At 34.7% G+C, this 20375-nt stretch overlaps 1 protein-coding gene across 4 annotated transcripts in view; it reads left to right on the top strand.

The window, feature by feature from the left end:
- The window catches only part of CACNA2D1 (calcium voltage-gated channel auxiliary subunit alpha2delta 1), a 517017-nt gene that overhangs the window by 98239 nt on the left and 398403 nt on the right, over positions 1-20375 (top strand). For all 4 annotated transcript variants that reach the window (XR_004058100.1, XM_010387918.2, XM_030933213.1 and 1 more), the window contains exon 3: positions 11079-11195. Coding sequence is in view for 3 of the 4 variants with exons in the window: in XM_010387918.2 (XP_010386220.1) it covers positions 11079-11195 (117 nt within the window). In the remaining variant the exon portion in view is untranslated. The remainder of the gene's footprint in view (positions 1-11078; positions 11196-20375) is intronic.

Below are 20375 nucleotides of genomic sequence, written 5' to 3'. Positions count from 1 at the left end.
TGAATAGATAACATTTTAAAAAATTAAATCGTCTTAATATTCCTGAAAACAATGTTTTAAAGTTAATGAAATGTTTACCATTGCCATTTGAAATGGTGCATGTCACATTGTTGTTATGAAGCTTTCTTCTTAAAGGCAAACTGTCTGACTTTCTCAAATTTTAGGATAGCATCTGCAAATATATTTAGAATAATATGTTGATTAACTTTTTCCTGGAAGCTTAATTTTGAAGGTAGTCTTATTCTGGAGTGGCATTGCCGTAGAACTTCCTGGCTTTTGATTCATTGTTAATGATTTATTAAGTGAAAGTTTCAAAACCAATACCTTTACATTTCAATATGCTACTCAAAGATGTAAATATGAAATGTGTATAAATATTGAGCATTCAGCACTCTCAATTAAGATAGTATTTACATAAGCGTTCTGAGTGAATAATTTCTTTTCATTAGTAATTCAAACTAATGCTTATTCTTTGACATTGTGGTCATGTCATCTCATGTAAATAGAATATTCTTTTTCTAGGTGGCAGAGAGTTTAATATATTTACAAAGGGAGATACTCAAAAACAGAACACAATTAATCATTGGTGATCCTGACTAGGGAATCAGCAAGATGCGCAGGCAACAAGAAGGATTGGAAATCTTCAAGTCCGGGAGTGCTGAAAGAAGCTGTATTAGAATATCAGATATTAGAATTCCCTTTACCCAGTTGTTTTGAGGGTAAAAGGCAATATAAAATTGTAAGGAAGTTATGTGCTTTCTCACTTTAAATAAACAAATATAGCAATTTATTATTAATTCCATATGTTTTGCTTTTATTCAGAGTTGCCTTACTTCCCTCAGCAATTAAGTGCTATAACTAAATCAGCACCATAATGATGTAGGCAATTTAAAATTATCTTACACTCTGGATTTGCTCTTTTTGTCATAAGTGGAAAGAAATCTATTTTGACTGCAGAATATAGCACTACAACGAGTGCAGAGAGTATGGATTCCTTTCACTATCATCCTCCCCCCACCTCCCTGCTGCACTGGAGATTTTTAAGTAAGAAGCTATTTTTGTTTGAACAGTGGTTAATTACATTAATTTTCAAAGACACAGAATAAACTCAGGGGATTTCTAATTTTAGGGTGACTTTCAATATTTTCTCAAAAGATATTAAAACGTTTTTTCTTTTACCTTACCATTCTCTTCCAGCCATTAATTAACATCCTGAAATTATGCTAGTATTTGAGGGATATGTTATTATTTATTATTTCTCTAAACATGTATTTAGTGCAGTGGTTCTCAGCCAGGGGCTGTTTTGTGCCTTGGCATATATTTGGCAATCTTTGGAAATACTTGTGATTATCATAACTGGGGGCATGGGGTGGTTGCTACTTGCATAGTCTTGGTATAGAGGGCAATGAGGCTTTTAAACATCCTGCAGTGCATGAGACATCCCTTCACAACAGAGAATTGTCTGTAAAATGTCAGTTGTACTAAGGTTGAAAAACTGCTCAAGAAGAACTGAAGAATCTGAGTGTATGAAATTCTTTAAATGAATATATATTTGTAAAATTGTATATCAGTATTGGTAGGTATCAGTTTTGCTTTAGAAAAGCCATTTGTTAATAAGGTATGACAGTTATGGGCAAATTAAAACCAGGCTGCTTTGAAAAATTATTTTACTGGCAGTGAAATGAATTTAGGTCGTTTGGGGTTAGAGACATTAAACAGGCAGCTCACTCAGCCTATGGTTAATTATTTTTAAATTTCGTTTTAATGAATTTAGTATGATCTTTTTCACTTTTAATTGCGTATGAATTTTCTGGTCAAAGTATATACTCAAATTACAATTTATATGTAGCTTCAGATATGGAAAAAGAGAGGCTAGGTAATAAATTACCTCTGGAATTAAAAAACAACAACAACAAAACAGGTAGAGAGTTTCTGTTATTTATGTATGTTAATGTTTTCCTTGTTTTGAATCTAGGTATTCTTAAACATGAACTTAAAATTTACTTTTTGTGCCAAACACCTTTATCCTAAAAACTGAAAAATTCTTTCATCTTTGTTATAGTTTAGTTTTTCTGTTCAAGGGACAACCTGCATTTCTGGTTAAATATAATCACCCATTCCTATGTATAATATGGAGAAAATTAAGTGGCCTGTTTGCAATCGTCACTTGTTCTTTTCTTTCTTCCTTCTTTAATATATTGCTTGGAAGTGTCACCATCATGTTCTTGTTAATAGGAGCTAGGGCAAGTAGCATTGTGTGCTGCAGAACGCTCACCAATTGTGACTTCATTCTTCCTAAATATCCTTCTAAAGACGATGCTCCATTTGAAATGTTATAGTCCTAGCTAAGAAGCTGTATCACAGCAAATAGAAAGAATAGAGTGGCTAGGGAGACTCGTGAGTTGGGTATTAGAATGCCAGTTTGATATAGTTATCATTGGGAAAGTATGCACTATAAATTTGAGGATATGAGCAAATTTTGTATTTATATGTGTGTGTATATGTATGTGGCATGTATATAATTGCCTGTGTATGTGTATATATATATATTTGGATTGTGTTTATAGTGAACAAATTTATAATTCAGATTCTTCCTATGCACTGATTGCTGTGATGGCCACTAGAAGTTCTGAGCTAGGTGGTTTACTAGTCTAAAATAGGTTGGGTAGACTAGAGAATAAGATATAAACCAATATCCTTTTATCATCCTTCATAATTATGTCTCAATTTGCCTTTCACTCTATTTTCCCATAACTCCTTGTATTACACACATTCTGATCTCTTTCATCCCTTACTGAATCACTTTTCCTCCAAAACATGGCTGTAAGTTTCATTTATGTGACTGTTGCAGCCTTTTTGATCTTAATTTCTGGGAGTTCTGACAGCATGCATTTCTATGTCTCTTCATTGGAACACTCATATTCTTCCTCACACTGATCACTACCTTATTTTGTGTATTCTATTGTTGGAATTTAATTATTGTATCAGTGTTGTATTTGTAGTCTATTATGTAACTGCATAGTATCTTAGTCTTTTTTTTAGGCTTAAAATAAATGTTGATTTTAAAATACAGGGAAGAAGTTGTTTTATAAATTATAAAAATACAGGGAAGTTACATTCCCAGCAAAGCCTGACACAGAATCAGTATCCGTTCACTAATTCATGCACTCATTATTGATCGTGCCAGTCACTGTGCTATGCACTGGTTATATACCAGTGAACAAAACAGACAAAAATCTTTGTCCTCCTGAAATTTACCTTCTAGTGAAGGGGAATAGAAAATACACAATAAATATGACAGTTATATAAATTATATATGTTTGATGTTCACATGTGCTTAAAAGTAGCACAATAGAAATATCAAGTCATAAAAAATTTCAAAGGTAGTGTCCCAATTCAAAAAGCTAGGTTATAGGGAAAGGAAAAAAAGGCCATAATTTACTTAGAGTGAAGAGGCAGGGAATCAAATGTGATTTTTAAAAATGACATTAATACAATATCATGCATCTTGTAAAATGAATACCTATGGTTTCATAAATGCACACACACTAAGATGAATTAATACATTTTAGCAGTTGGTATTTGCATTAGTTATTTACACAGCAGCCCTAAACACAATTGACAATATGCTAAAGAGTAAGACATTTTAAAAGCCTGACTTTTATTTAGGAGATGACATCATTTATTATTTTAATCAAAGGGAAGGAAGAGGTTGAAGAGATCAGGGACTAATTAGAAATGATTACATAATTTTTATGGCAAAATTCATTTTGTTAAAACTCAACTAATTTTCATAGGAGAAAAGGAGGTTTTGTTGGTATTGTCTTTGTTGTTGTTAAAAGCATATTCTAACATCGATTCAGATCTCCAGTCACTAGTTACTCTTTACCTTAGATGAAGGAATCTTCACATTTCTCAACATTTCTATGTGATGACCAGCTTAGATGATGAGGAGACTTATGACAAATAAAGAAAAAAGATACTTATGCTATATAAAAATATTGCATTAGTATTTGTTTAGTTAAGGGAACTTTGATCCTTGAAAGTGACCAAGAAAGAACATTATATCATTCTTTTGTGTTAATACACCCTTTAGAAAGAAGGCATTCTTAGTTGCTAGGGAACAAGTAGTTCAAAAGCCCAAGGAATACTTAATAAAGGAAAAAAAAAAGTATAACCCACAGACAAACCATCCCACGTTGCAAAATTCAACTAAAATTAAGTGAAATTGATTTTGTGGGTATCTGAAGCAGCAGAGGTGACAATGAATCACTTTTCTTGCCTTCATTAGTATTGAAGATACTGAATTTACTCCTGTTATCCAACAGACAGTGGAATTAGAATGATGGTGGGAAATACAATGTAACACTTTCTTTTAATCCCAATTCTCATTATTTTGAGGTAGGATGATATTTATTTATCCAGTTTGTGTACAGTTTTATACAATGTATGTTCATTTTGATATTTTTAGCTTTTCTGTCATCTTTCTTCTTAGAACATCACACAATTGTGAAGGTAACAATGGGTATCCTTGAACTAATTTCATTATATCCTGATGCCTAATGGAAATTGTATGTTGCTCACAATGGAGCTCATCTTTCATATTCATCAGAATCTAATGATAAATGAAATGAAAATGCAAACTAATAATAAATACTGTTAATCACACCTTCAGACATGCAGTTCTGTTAGAATTTTTCATTATTAGGAACAGTGAATCACTCAGGAAGTGTATTGTTGACCTACTCATTTAAAAAAAAATAGGCTGGGTGCTGTGGCTCACGCCTGTAATTCCAGCACTTTGGGAGGCTGAGAAAGGAGATTGCTTGAGCTCAAGAGTTCAAGAACAGCCTGGACAACATAGTGAGATCCTATTTGAAAAAAAAAAAGAAAACTAGCTAATTTAAGCAAACTCAGGAGGAGCTTGGCTTTCAGCAAGAACTCAAGTTATTTAGAAAATAATTTGTTCCAAGGAAGGGCAGTTCAGAGGCAAGGCAGCCTCAGAAGCTATCATTGTTGACTCTGCTGGGAACTCTTCATAGCTAACTCTTTATTATTGAGAGAACCTGCCCCTGATAGTTAACGTGGGTTCTTTTCTGTTTCCCTAAGCATCTCGGCTGGTTTAAGAAATAAAGGGAAAGAGTACAAAAGAGAGATTGTAAAGCTGTGTGTCCGGGGGAGACATCACACGTCCGGGGGAGACATCACATGTCGGCAGGTTCCGTGATGCTCCCCAAACTGTAAAACCAGCAAGTTTTTATTAACGATTTTCAAAAGGGGAGGGAGTGTATGAATAGGGTGTGGGTCACAGAGATCACATACTTCTCAAGGTAATAAAATATCACAAAGGAAGTGGAGACAGGGCAAGATCACAGGACCACAGGATGGGGCGAAATTAAAATTGCTAATGAAGTTTTGGGCATGCATTGTCACTGATAACATCTTATCAGGAGACAGGGTTTGAGAGCAGACATCTTGTCTGACCAAAATTTATTAGGCAGGGATTTCCTCGTCCTAATAAGCCTGGGAGCGCTATGGGAGACTGGGGCTTATTTCATCCCTTCGGCTTTGACTGTAAAAGACAGCTGCCCCCAGGGGGCCATTTATAGGCCTACCCTCAGGGCGCATTCTCTTTCTCAGAGATGTTCCTTGCTGAGAAAAAGAATTCAGCGATATTTCTCCTATTTGCCTTTGAAAGAAGAGAAATATGGCTCTGTTCTGTCCGGCTCACCGACAGTCAGAATCCAAACTCTCATCTCCCTTGTTCCCTGAACATTGCTGTTATCCTGTTCTTTTTTCAAGGTGCCCAGGTGCTCTGCAAACAATTTGTGCAGTTAACGCAATCATCACAGGGTCCTGAGGCAATATACATCCTCCTCAGCTTATGAAGATGATGGGATTAAGAGATTAAAGACAGGCATAGGAAATCACAATGGTATTGATTGGGGAAGTGATAAGTGTCCATGAAATCTTCATAATTTATGTTCAGAGATTGCAGTAAAGATAGGCATAAGAAATTATAAAAGTATTAATTTGGGGAACTAATAAATGTCCTTGAAATCTTTACAATTTATGTTCTTCTGCTGTGGCTTCAGCCGTTCCCTCCGTTCGGGGTCCCTGACTTCCCGCAACACATTATGTTAGTCTTCTATTGCTATGGTGACAGATGACTAAAAACTTATTGGTTTAACACAATGCAGATTCATTATCTTACAATTCTGGAGATGAGAAGTCCTTTCTGTGGCTCATTTCTCCTTCCCTTGGTCTTCAAAGCCAGCAGTGTTGGCCTGATTTCTTCTCGTGCTGCCATTTCTCTGGTTTACTCTTCCTTAGTCACATCTTCCTCTTCCATTTTTAAGGACCTTTGTGATTCCACTGGCTAACTCTGACTATCTAGGGTAATCTTCTTTTAAGACCAGCTGATTAGTAAATTTAATTCTATCTGCAAATTTAATTCCCTTTTGCTATGTAACAACATATTAACAGGTTCTGGGGATTAGGATATGGATGTTTGGGAAGCCATTCTTCTGTCTGTCATAACCACCACTTCTATTGCTCAGTAGATCTGAATACTGTTTTCCTCCCACTAGTCTTTTCAGTTCCACTTCTACTAAACCTTTGATCCATGCTATTTCATCCAACTGTCATCCTGTGGTGAGAGCATCTGATTGGTTCAGTGTGTTTATTTATACAGGTCTTTTGTATCTGGCTCTTTACATGCCATTGCCTCAGAAGTTAACTGCTTGCAGGTCTGATAAAAGTTCTGATATAATTGGTTAGAAGTCAAGGACAAGGCCATACATTAGAATATTTCTAGCCATATGTAAGGGAGCTCCTATTTCATCAGGGACTGTCAAAGGGAAAGCATCCCTCAGAAAGATGTCTGTGGATATGGCAGAAATCTTGATTGCTTGTCCAAGCCAATTTCCATGGAACGAAAGTACACGTGCAAGTATTGGGAGATGGGGTTGTCAAAATTTACCTACCTAAGATTTAATATGCAGAAATTTGACTGTTTCTCTTTAGGGAACTTAACTTGCTTATGAGCTGCCATTCTCTTCCCTAGGAGTGGGAAAAATTAATTTCATCACTTGAAGGTTAGCCTCTTTCAGATCAAAACAACCTTTTGTGGTCAACTAAGGATTTAGTAAGTTCTAACTCCTTTTTGATATTTCTCTAATCTACTTTGTTTCTCAGTGCCTGGGTGTAGGGAGAAACTTATATGACAAGATGTCTGGTGTATTTGCTTGCTTTTGTTCTCTTGATATAGATAGTGAACTTGACTGCTACTTAGAACTTGGCCAATCTTCTCAACCTGCTTAGGGCCCCTCAGCTCTAGGTGATTCTTTACCATTATCCTTCAGCCGGGCATCTGCTTCCCGCTTTCCATCTCTCAGCTTCTGCATTAGAATTTATTTGATCGTGGGCAGAGCCTATCTCCTAGCAGACATGCTGACCCTTGTTCCTTTCTTGCTCATTTCAAAGGGCTTTCTTAAGTTTCCACATCCTGCTGAAGCCAAGCAAGATTCAGGGCATAGAGTGGCATTGCAGATTCATTTTGCCTAAATATGCCACATTTTACCATTCACCTTCGGCTGCTCTGGGCATTGGTTTGCTCTTTTATGATGAAGTGCGATTCAGACTCCCTCCAGATATTCTACAGCCTGAATCCCATTGTTCTCACTAATACAATGGTTAATTAAATGTATATTATAGATTTCTTAAAGTGAATAAATAATATAATGTATATGAAACACCTAAAAGTGATATAGAGTAGCTGCCTAAATTGATTGCTAATAATGATATAGCTGGGTGCAGTGGCATGCACCTGTAGTTCCAACTACTTGGAAGGCTGACATGGGAGGATCACCTGAGGCCAGGAGGGCTAGGATGATTGCCTCTGTGAATAGCCGTTGCACCCCAGCCTGGGCAATATAGTGAGACCTGTCTCTAAAAATCTTTTTTTTTTTAAATAAAAATTTTTAAAAAAAATTTAGGTCATCTAAAAGCTTGGAAGCATATTTAGTTTTGAGGAAATATTTCTGGGGCATCTGTATTATGATTTCCAAGAGGTTTCTTTAGGAATTTTGTTAAGCAATTATATCATTGAGTAATATCATTTTTTAGATATTACATTTGAAGTTATTTTAAAATGTATAATTGTGATGATTATCTTGGAACTGTGGACCTAATTAGAGCAAAGTGACTTAGAACATAGATTATGTTAACATAGCTAATTAGCATGATTAACATATTATGTTAATTAGAACAAAGATATTTAGAACATAGATTATGGTTTTTCTGCCTGTCTCACAAACCATAATCTATGTTGTCATCACAGAGAAACTTGGTCTTTGAACGTTACAATGGAAGTACATTAAAGCTAGTTGGTTAAGATTGTAGGAAAGGAAGAATGTACAGGTGACAAGTATTCTTTTTGTTAAGACTTACGTCAGGATGGCAGCAGGAGAACTTGAACTGTAGGAAAACTAAAGCATATGAGTGTATCAGGAGGAAAAGCATCCTGCTTTGAACTCTCTCTATATGCTACATTCTTTCTAGTAGAGAAAAAACGAAGGCCAGTATTGCACAGCATGTGAAGAGTTGACATGATTGAAAAGTAACTCTGTCTGGTGCCAAAAACTTATATTATTTCCACCGTGCTATTTTTCCTTCAAGAAAGAAATTGGATAAAATGGCAAAGCAGATAATTATTTACAAAACAATAAGCTGAAGAAGAGGAAAAGATACCTCAAGATGTGTTTGAAATATTAATACATGAAATATTGTAGAAATATGTCTTAGTGATGGAAAGAGTTGGAAATATACACATATTATGAAAATATATTGTGTGATCATAAAACTCCATATGAAACTTTCTATTCTGAAAATTATTTACTAAACATATATCAGGAGAGCTTTGCAATAGCTCTCATGACAACAAAGATGATTGTAGTCTTTGGAACCAGAAGCAAGAGCTAGTTTTTTGGGGGGAGAGTTATATAATTTTAATTTATTTTTATTACCAAAGAAAACATTTCAGTTGTGGCTTTATATATAAAATAATACAGCCAGATATTTACACTAGGGATTCTAGACTTAAGCTTCTTGACTTAATTTTTTTCACATTTATTTGTGAGTTAGATCTTGTTTCTGTTAGGTAGTTAAAAATTATCCTAAAAGGAAATTTAAGAGATATAAATTTATATATTTGAGAAGATACATACTTGAAATAAATTGTTTCTGTGGACTTACAATCTGTTTATTCCTTAAAGCACCAAATAATTAATATGTCTGGCACATGTATGAAGAGACTTAATAAATGACATTACTTGAAGTATAGTTTGCACATCTGAACTAATCTCACCTATGCTTATTGTATTCCCTATACCACAGGAAGGAGGTTAGACTGCATAGAGAAATGAACAAGGTATTAATGGTACAATGCACACTACATTTCACACCAGTTAGGTCTATTGGTTTTACTGCAAAGAACTACGTATCCTGGATCAATTAAAGTGATGTTGAAGTTTATCTGTTTGTACTCCAAATCAATTAATCGGTATTCCTGAATCTTATCTTAGTCTGAAATGAAAGAGAAAGCTTTGCATTGGAGGAAGTTTTTCATGGATGACATGGGTCTTAAAAAAAAAAAAAAAAAAAAAAAAAAAAAAAAAAAAAAAAAAAACCAGAGTTCAATAATCTGCCCCTTAGCAGAAAGCATAAGCAATCTAGTAAAATGCAGGACTCCTGGATGAATCCAAATATGGAGATTTTGTCACTAAATTAACATGCCTTGAGTACTTTGAGTGAAAACCTACAAGTTCAAAGTTCACATGAGTATGGAAAAACCTCATAGTGTGAGTGAGTCACTTTTAGGAGTAAAAATGGATTTAAATCTTTACAAAATATTAATTTTAATTTCAAATAAATTTTAGTTTCAAATAAAAAATTGTAAGTCCATGTAAAACTGATATGCTCTGTAGTCAATAAATGTTAGTATGTATCTGTGTTCATCTGAAGCCAGTATGCACCAGTGCTACCAGTGCACAGCTGGGATCATACTGTAGAACCTGTTGGTAGTAAAGCAGAATGTTGGAGTTGTGCCAGAAAAAAGCAGGGTTGAACTGGTTCCTGTATGTGCCTGGATTCACTTCTCATAAGACAGTAAAAACCTGCCAGGTCCTGGCTTTCAAAGATGGTTTAGTCATGCATGTGCACCCCATCTGTTAGATGCATGAGGGATTTCCTTCTCATCTCAGCCCTCCAGCCACAAACACTGTGACTGCTTCCCCTCCAACCGCCCTTTCTTTAATTCTTCCTCTCCTGCTGAGAGTGTACAGGCTGTGTAAGACAGGTGCAGCTTATGCCACTCTGGGGAAATCCTTCCATAGACACTAAAGTGAGCCAGAAGGGTAGTCAAATTTTTCTTTTGGCACCTAGCTTAATTTCAATGTGCTTTAATTCAGTGATTAAAAACTAACAGCAGCATTTACTTTGATAATAAAAAATAAATACACCATTACAGTTCTAACCAAAACCTTAATGACCTTCATCTCCTCTATATATGTGAACTGTCCCTAAAGCTCCTCTTGTTATCTAGATGAACATGGGCAAGGGCTTTATATGTATTCTCTCTCTCCATTCTGTAGCACACAACCCTTCCTCCTACCTTTGTTTTCCATACTCCTCCAGGTTTGACCTCCCATGCTCCACTTCGCCTTCTGTTGTCTAGGATAACTACCCTTTCTCTTACGATGCTGATGACAGATAATACCCAGTTTCGAGATTGGAGAGTGCAGTATCAAGCTTCAAAATTGCGTGTACAAACAATTGTGGTACAAGATGTTTTACAACCTGTTAACATAACCTCTATTTTGGCAAGCTAGTGGTCTTAGAGCAAATTTATATTTACATATTTTTTCCTGACACACTCAAACTCCAAAAAGATCAATATAAAGGAAGAACAGGGTGGTGTTTCTAATCAGTTGTTTATAGTTTTAAATACATTCTAATGGGAACTTGTAAGCCAAATAAGTAACTATTGTTCTTATTGTCTTTTTTTTTCTTTCACATAGATTTATGAGAAATATCAAGATTTGTATACTGTGGAACCAAATAATGCACGCCAGCTGGTAGAAATTGCAGCCAGGGATATTGAGAAACTTCTAAGCAACAGATCTAAAGCCCTGGTGGTGAGTTTAAATCGGATCTGCTCATTTTATTATTTTCCTTACTTATCTATTATTTAATTTTCATGCCCTATTGAGGGGTTTTCTTTGGTATGTGTTCTTCTTTTTAGTAACTGTGTTCATCTGATATGTTCATAAAAGATGAGATATTATGGTTTAGTTGCAAACCCTAAATATTTCTAATTTGATTTTATATTACTATTATATTTTAATAATATATGTTTAATTGATTATATGTACCCATATGTACATCATGATCATAATAAGTTGAACATGTTTAAATCCATATGTTTATCATGATAGATAATAATAATTGAACATGTTTAAATCCATATGTACATCATGATAGATAATAATAATTGAACATGTTTACACAACATAAAACCCAGAATATTATCATCCTCTTTAGTTGTATAGTCTCTTATTCCATCACCCTTCCTCTCTGCTAGAGGTGGCCAAAATGCTAGATATTCAAGTTATCATTTTTTTCTTTTTAAAAATAGTTTCCCTCCTCAAAAATGCTTTGCTGAACAAGTTATTCTTTAGTTTGCTTGCTTTTTAGCATTATCAAATTCATGTCACACTGTATGTAGTCTTCAGCTACTTGGTTTTCTCCATCAATATTATGTTTGTATGATTTATATGTATGTTTGCACTTAGATTTAATTCATTTTATTCAGTTAAATATCATTTTATGAGGATGTATCTCAATTCCTTCATTTAGTCTCTGTGGGTAAATTATTTGGATTATTCCAGATGTATGCTATTATGAATAGTGCTGCTGAATTTTCTTGAACAAGTCTCATAGAACTTATGTGCAAGAATATCTGTAGGGTCAATACAGGAGAGTAGAATTGCTAGATTGTAGTGTATTCACAGAGTCAGCTTTATAAAATATGACAATTGTTTTCCAAAATAATCGTATCAGTTCAGACCTTCACTAGTTGTATATGAGCCCACATTGATACATATTCTGGCCGACATGTGAAAGTGTTACACTTCTTAATTATAGGCAATCAAATGGGTGTAAATGATACCTCTGCTTGTCACTAATGAAGGAGACATTTTGCTGTATATTCGTTTACCTTTATTGTTTCCTCTTCAGTGAAAATTTTGTAATTTAAAATATTGATTTGTAGGTTATGTATTCCTGATGCTAGTTCATTTTAGTTATATATGACCCAAACATCTTTTTCAAGTGTGTGCCTTGTCCATTGCCTTTATTGTGATTTTTGATGAGATAAATTCTTAATTTTATTGCAAAGTCAACATTTCTTTTAATTATTAGTATTGTAGAATGTTTTCTTTAAGAAATCCTTGCCTACCCTGAGGTTATACACATAATTTAATATATTTCATTTTACATGATTCTAAGCTTTGTCTTTTGCATTTATGTGTTTAGTCCACTTGCAAGTTATATGAGTATATAATTTCAGTCTGCATTTCAAATGATTTTTTCCAAGGAATTTTTCTAGGGCATTTATAAAATAGTTTGCCTTCCCCTAGTGAACTCCAGTTGTCCAGCTCAATATCTAGTAGGCCGGTGTGATTTGGCTGTGTCCCCACCCAAATCTCATCTTGAATAGTAGCTCCTATAATTCCTACGTGTTGTGGAAGGGATGTGGTGGGAGGTAATTAAATCATGGGGGTGGGTCTTTCCTGTGTGGCTCCCATGATAATAAGTCTCATAGGATCTGATGGTTTTATAAAGGGGAATTCCCTTACACATGTTCTCTTGCCTGTTGCCATGTAAAATGTGACTTTGCTCCTCCTTTGCCTTCCGCCATGATTGTGAGGCGTCACCAGCTGTGTGGAACTGTGAGTCAATTACACCTCTTTCCTTTATAAATTACCCAGTCTGGGGTATGTCTTTATTAGCTGTGTGAGAACAGACTAAATACATAGGCTAAGTCCCTCACTGTTTTCTTCTTCAGAATAATCTTGAGTATTCTTAAACTTTTACTGTTAATCTAAATTTTAGATTCAGCATATAATTATCCAGGAACATGTCTGCTGGGATTTTGATTTGTATTATATTGACTCAGATCAAATTGAGAAGAATTGATATCTTTATTATATTTTGTCTTTCTATTTATACATAGTATCTCTCATTTAGCAGTATTTTACACCATTTGATAAACATTAACAATTTTTTTTCATAAACTTCTTATACATCTTTTGTTAAATATAATGCTGGAGCTTCAGTTTAGCTCCTCTTACTCTTTGTTTGTTTGCTTTTGAGACAGCGTCTCGCTTCATTGCTTAGCCTGGAGTGCAGTGCACAATCACTGCTCACTGCAGCCTCAACCTGCTGGGCTCAAGCAACCTTCCCATCTCGGCCCTCCAAGTAGCTGGGACTATACAGGCATGTACCACCATACCTGGCTAGTTTTTTAATTTTTTGTAGAGATGAGGTCTCCCTATGTTGTCCAGGCAAGCCTTTAACTCCTGGGCTCGAGTTATCCTATTGCCTTGGCCTCTCAAAGAGCTGGGATTATAGGCATGAGCCACTGCGCCCAGCCTGGTTCCTCTTATTGTATAGATTTCAGTACATTTATGGATATTTGTCTCAATACAACTCTGAATTTCCTGTTTACTTAATACTCAGAGTTCAGATTTTTTTGTTTACTATGTTTTATAAATATCTTGACCCTCAGAAATTTTCTATGCTTTCTTAGATACTTCTAAATCTTTATATTATGCTTCTTCAAGTATCCAAGATATTGTTGTAGTGTAGCAGGTATGTTGCTTGGAAATTCTGTTATGCCGGTGTTGCTAGAAGTTGAAACATTTAATTTAAAATAATAACTGAGGCCGGATGCAGTGACTTACGCCAGTAATCTCAGCACTTTGGGAAGCCATGTTGGGAGGATCACCTGAGGTCAGGAGTTCGAGATCAGCCTGGCCAACATGATGAAACCCCGTCTCTACTAAAAATACAAAAATTAGCTGGATGTGGTGGCAGGTGCCTGTAATCCCACCTACTCCAGAGGCTGAGGCAGGGAGAATTGCTTAAACGCGGGAGGCAGAGTTTGCAGTGAGCTGAGACCACGCCACTGCACTCCAACCTGCACGAAAGAGCAAGACCGTGTCTCAAAAAAAAAAAAAATAAATAAATGAATAAATAAAAATAATAATAATTGAATAATCCATAGGAAGATAAACTTTCTTTACTGGAAAATTCAAAGCATTATTATCTTCAATTTTGGAGATGAGAATACAACTTTTAAGCATTTATTTATGTAAATGTTTTTAATAAAAACTTATCTAATAAAAAGAAGGTGCTATCTACTGAAGTGATTAATATTCAGGTGACAGTGGAAAATGATTAGATTTATATTGATTTTATCAGTCTACATTTTTCCTCTGGATGTAGGAAGCAGGTGATTTGGACATCATAGTCCCTTATAAAAGGTTGTGGAATGAAATAGTGTATGTCTTGCCTTAATTGAATTAAAGTATAATCCTATTGAGACTTTCTTATTTCTCATTTGGAATGGAAGCTCAAGACACCTGGTGCATTATTTGAGTCTTGTGAGGGATCAGTAGAATATCTTAGGCACATGATGACAGAATACCGAAGACACAATGGCTAATTAAGTGTAGAATAGTTCTATTTTATTTCAGGGAGACAGATTCATGTTTGTTTTCAAACTAAATTCTTTGCTTAACTTCCTTGATTCCACAAAAATAGAAAACATTATTTCAAAGAGAAATATTTTGAGGCTAATGGAAAAACATATGCTACATTGTATTGTAAATGAATGCAAGATGGCATTGTTAATTTGCTTTATATTTTTGTTGTAGGCTTATACTCAGGGAGACATCTGGATTAAAGGAGCTTTATTTCTTCTGGGTGGGACACTAATATAATTTTATAGGTAAATATAGTGGAAAACATCATGAATATACAAATCTAAGGTAGATTATAAAATTTAATACCAGTTAGACTTTATTGAGTGGTTACTAAGTAGCATCATTGAATTATTTCCCATAATAATACTGTGGTAGAGACACCAGTATTAGTCTCATTTTTCAATGAAGAAACTGGGACTTTGGGAGTTCCTGAAACTTGCCCAAGGAAATATATCTAATAAGTAATGTTTGCCAATGCTTGTCAAACTTTAATATGCATGCATATCACCCATGGCTCTTGTTAAAATGCAGATTTTTATTCAGTAAATCTGGACAGAGACAGTACATTTCTAATAAGCCACCAAGCCTAAGGTAATGCTTCCGCTCCTGGTACAAAGACTATACTTTCAGCAGCAAGAATGTGAAATTTGAATGTGAATTTGAATGTAAAATTCAAATTCAGGTGTGTCTGACTTCAAGATCTGCATTCCTAGTTATTACACAAATACATCCTTTGACCTAAAGAAGTGTGTAATCATAACAAGGAAGAAATGATGGCTAAGTAGTATTTTGTAAACTTCTATTCATCCATGCTGAATAATTGGATGATCTAGATAATAGAATATTCTGGAAGGCTTTTAATTTTTTAGTGAATCCTGTATCAATTAACCATTTTCAAAAGAATGATTTTAGTGAAAGAGAATATATGGTATTCAAACAATTTTCATTTTAATTTGAGTTTGAAAAATTTAAAAACCTTTATTATTCTTCGGTAAACATAAGATACCTCTGAAAATATAAATGTAAACACTGTGAGAGAAAAATAAATGTAACTGGTTGTTTTCTTATATGCCTTCTAAAGAAATTACTTAACAGTCTTTGATAATTCAGGTTTTTGAAAAAAGGAAATTAAAAACTGGAGGGTTTTTGGGTGAAATTGTTGCTTTTTAGTATCTGCAATAATTGTTTTTATGCATACATGAACACGGATTTTATGTATTTGAAGATTAAATTGTTAATCCTATCTTTTATAATCTTTTTGATTAAAAGGTCAATTTAAATTATTGCCTTATGCACTATCTTGTTTTTGTTTATATGTTTGACTCTAAACTACTTATTTCAACTTTATTTTACACTCATTTGTGCTTTTGTCTTTTGATCAGCTGCATCGACCAGCCTTAGAAAGAACCGACAGATAAAATGATATCAAAACATTTTCATTGCTGTCTCTTTGATAGCAATTTTGCTTTTTTTGGGGGGGGGCGCTTGTTACTATATAAAATCATGTTATGATTCTGATGACTCATATATATTAGGCCCTTACAGAAACTCTGTGAAGTAGACACATTAAACATTTATGCATTCTTATTTTATAAATGAGGAAATTTAGAATACCAATGTTCTTATCCGAGACTGTGTAGATAGCATGAGGTAGTGGTAGAATTCAACTTTGACTTCTGTCTAAAATCCAGTATTTTTCCCCTCTAAAAATGGTTCATAAGTTGAACCATTTTTTATTTCCAAGATGTGTTTGCTAAATGACTTTTTTTTTTTCTGACATTTGCTATGTCTGTGTCTCAGGAACTGGCTCCCTGCAGTGATTATCTGACTATTATCATTGGATTATTCTTAAGCAATCTCAAATCAAACAGTGTTTTGAAGCAAAAAAAGATGCAGTCATTTAACATTATTATGAACCTACATTTCAGCTTGAACTAGGCTGAAATATCTGCAAGTGTTAATGAACAATTCACGGGAGAAAGCTTTTCAACAAAGCAATTCAACCTCCAGTGCGGCCTTCTGAGAGATGGAGGTAAATGAAATCAGTGGTCTCATTGTTCACCAACCAGGCCAACCAAGGGGATCTGCTCAGTAAATGAAGGTCTCTAGGCATTTTGCTCAAAGGAAATAGGATCAAGGTTACAATAAACAAATTTTTCTGGTGACACTTTCCAATTATGGCATATTCTGTCTCCCTCTGGTTGTCCTGGTAACTTTAATTAAAGCTGCTCCAATCTATTTTGGAGCTTTAAATACTGTAATATACTCCAACTCCTAATTCAACCTTGATATTGAGCTTATGATTAGATAACAAGAAGAGGAACATGACAAATGTTCTCAAGTGATTTTTAAAGTAGGTTTTGTTTTTGTTTTCCTGGAAGTACTAGATTATTGTTATTTAACCAAATAGTTTTTTGTTTTATTTTTCTTTAACTCTTAGGCCAGTCATTCTATATCATTTCTATTTGTCAGCAGTGCCAATAACATTTTATAAAAATGCAGGTTTCTGATCTTTATCTCTAGGGATTTTAACTAAAAATTGTGGAAAGAAACTCCAGAAAAATTAGATCCAAAGAAGTGAGAAAGGGGATCCAGGAAGGAATTCTCAAATTCTTTAGAGACTCAAAGAAGAATACAAAATTCATTGTGTTTGGCTATTAGGGATCATTGGTTTACTTTTGTGAGAATAGATTCAATAGAATGCATTGGAACAGAATGAAGACTGCAGTGTTAAGGAGTGATTGGAAAGTGAAACATTGGCAAGAAATTTGTCTGGATTTTCACGAAGTTTGGTAGGACAGTGAAGGAAAATGTGGAGTACTACTAAAGCATGTTTTTCTTTCTTATTTTTGACACTGGAGGACATATAAGCATGCTTATAGCTAGAAAAGCAGAAATCTATGAAATTTGAAAATAAGAAAAATATAGTGTGAATGTTGAAGGATGATTCCAGAAAAAGCAGACAGAGAGAGATCGAGGTCATGCGATTTTCTTTGAAAAGATTTTGGAACCTTTCACTTGGGACAGAAGGAATATTATTAGATGTAAATAAAGACAGTTTTGCAGGTTAGAGAAAATTTAAGTCACAATGGATGACCACTTTTCTCTTGGCCAAGTAGAAGGGGATATTATATGTAAAGATAGAAGGGACTATGGAAGTCTTGGGACTTGTTGAAGATTTGGGAGAGCAAAGTAAGAAAAGGTGAAAAGAGTCTATTATGGGTAAGTAAAATGACTGAGGAATAAAATCCAGGGCCTTCCTAACACTGAGAAGAATCAGAAGATATAAAACACCCTCATGTTCTAAAAATGAGGTTCCAAGCTACATATGAATTTCAAAGAGCTTTCTGAAAACTCTGTGTTTATGTGGATGAGCATATTTTGACCATTAATCCAGAATCTATCTGGAGGGTATAAATTATCCAGGTTAAAGAGAACAGGAGAAAAATTCCTTTGAAAGAGGTATAAAATGTTGTGCCATTTGCTTTCTCCAAGGAGAAAAGTATGCTTACCCTTCTCTGTAATCTTAGTGTAAATGTCTTTGAGAAGATTACTTAGAGAGCTAATACATTTCCCTTTGAGTCTGAGTGGTGAAGGGATTAGGTAATCCACTAATTGTTTTGCAAAATTGAGATTACTTTTATTTTTTTGGATTTGATACATGCCTGTGGATGCTAAAAGGGAAGTGCTGAGGCTCAACATGTTTACCCGATGACAGGGCAATGAGACACGGCATCAAGGGCCACAAACTTACATACAAAACAAGGCAGTGTGAGATGGAGCTGGTCTTGGACAGGACCCAACAGGGCTTCCTGTCAGAAACAAAACTAGTTTAGCAGAAAGAGGGTAGAAATATACTGTCAAATGGGAGCTGAGGGGCTGGGGTTTAAATGACCCTCAGAAGTATTACATTGCAATTGAATGTCCTGGGTACTTCCAAACAACTGGGAAAGTATCTCAGTAAAGGAACAAGTCAGTGTTGAACATCCATCAGCCCCAGAGAGTAACAACACATAATTATAGTCAAGAAAAGGCCATCTGTTGTCAACTTTTTCATAGTGCCATTGCTGAAATCACCGTGCTTGAGCTGCTAAGTAGTGTCAAGATGAAATCAGGAGGAAAAACTTGGAGAGTGGACATAGCCATCTACCACATTCCCCATCTGAAGTTTCTCGGTCTGAAGCAGTACTAACATAGTAATGGGATTTAAAATGAATTTTACATTAAGCTTAGATATTTTATTTTTATTCCAGACTAGATATTTTAATTGATTAACTGAGACTACTTTTAGCAATAACACTTTTATATACAATGGTGAATGGAAAAATTAGGGAAACTGAAAGGCACAATGTTGTGTTCAAGTATGATTAATAGACAAGCCAACAAAAAGGATGATTTAAACAGAATGTGGATTTATTTTTCCTCCTGTAATAAGATATACATAGGTAGGTAACTCAAGAGATTTCCAGAAATCTCACTCTGTTACTTCTGTGTCTATCTCACTGGGCAACCTTTGGCTGCAAGGGGGATAAGAAATGTAGTTTTAGCTAGGCCATTGCTTCTCTGAACAAAATTGAGTGAACTCTCAATTACAATGTGTATCCCACCAGTTGATGTCTATGTCAAGACTTTTTCAGGATTTAATATGAGTTTTATGGAAGACGGTCTAGAGAAAAATCATTTTAAAGAAGCAGAGGAGAAGAAAGGAAACATTGTTTGCTGTGGGCATTTTTATATGGAGCCCCACCTTTCAATGTAACAGTTATATTCATAATCAAATCAGCTTTCTGTAACATGGCTTGGCATAATATGAAGAGTAGAAAACTACAATTACTTTTGCACTAACTTAATAGAATGAGAAGACTGTTGAATCCATCTAGGATTGAGGATTAGCAAAGTAAACTTTGTAAACATCAAGAATATTTGAGAATAGTCAACAGTAGTTGAAGTATTTGAAACCAGGAACCATGTTAGATAGGATCTGATAATGGTCAAGAAATAAGAGTTCAAGGGAGTAGACATTTTTATGTGGATAAAGTATACGTTTATAAGGAATAGTGGAGAAACAAGAAGTTGTGGTAAAGGACAGAAATTTAAGAAATAAGTGTTCTGGGTAAAAAGAATGTAGAAGCATGAGTGAATGAGCTGGTTACTTAGATGGAGAAGAGTGAAAGTTTTTGGAGTTTTACTAGAAAAGGGGCAAATTAATCATTAGCATTTATTGACTGTCTGCAATGGTCCAGATACTTTACTAGGCACTTTCCATATATTTCTAACACTATTTCTGTTCTGCGAAGTACATATAGTTGTTTTCATTGTACACATGGGAGAATGAAAGCCTGGAGAAGTTGAATACATTGCCCAAGCTTACACAGCTAGCAAAGAATTCAAACCCAGTTGTGTATACAGTAAGTTCTCACTTAGCATCATTGATGGGTTTTTGGAAACTGCGACTTTAAATGACACACTATATAACAAACCCAATTTTCCCACTGACTGATGTAAGCAAATGTGAAGTGTCCATGGCATATTCTTGGTCACAAAAAT

Source organism: Rhinopithecus roxellana, chromosome 6 (assembly GCF_007565055.1).
Source record: "Rhinopithecus roxellana isolate Shanxi Qingling chromosome 6, ASM756505v1, whole genome shotgun sequence".
NCBI classification, from domain to species: Eukaryota; Metazoa; Chordata; class Mammalia; order Primates; family Cercopithecidae; genus Rhinopithecus; species Rhinopithecus roxellana.
The sequence above is the reverse complement of the archived record's forward strand: the minus strand, read 5'-3'. Positions and strand labels throughout refer to the sequence as shown.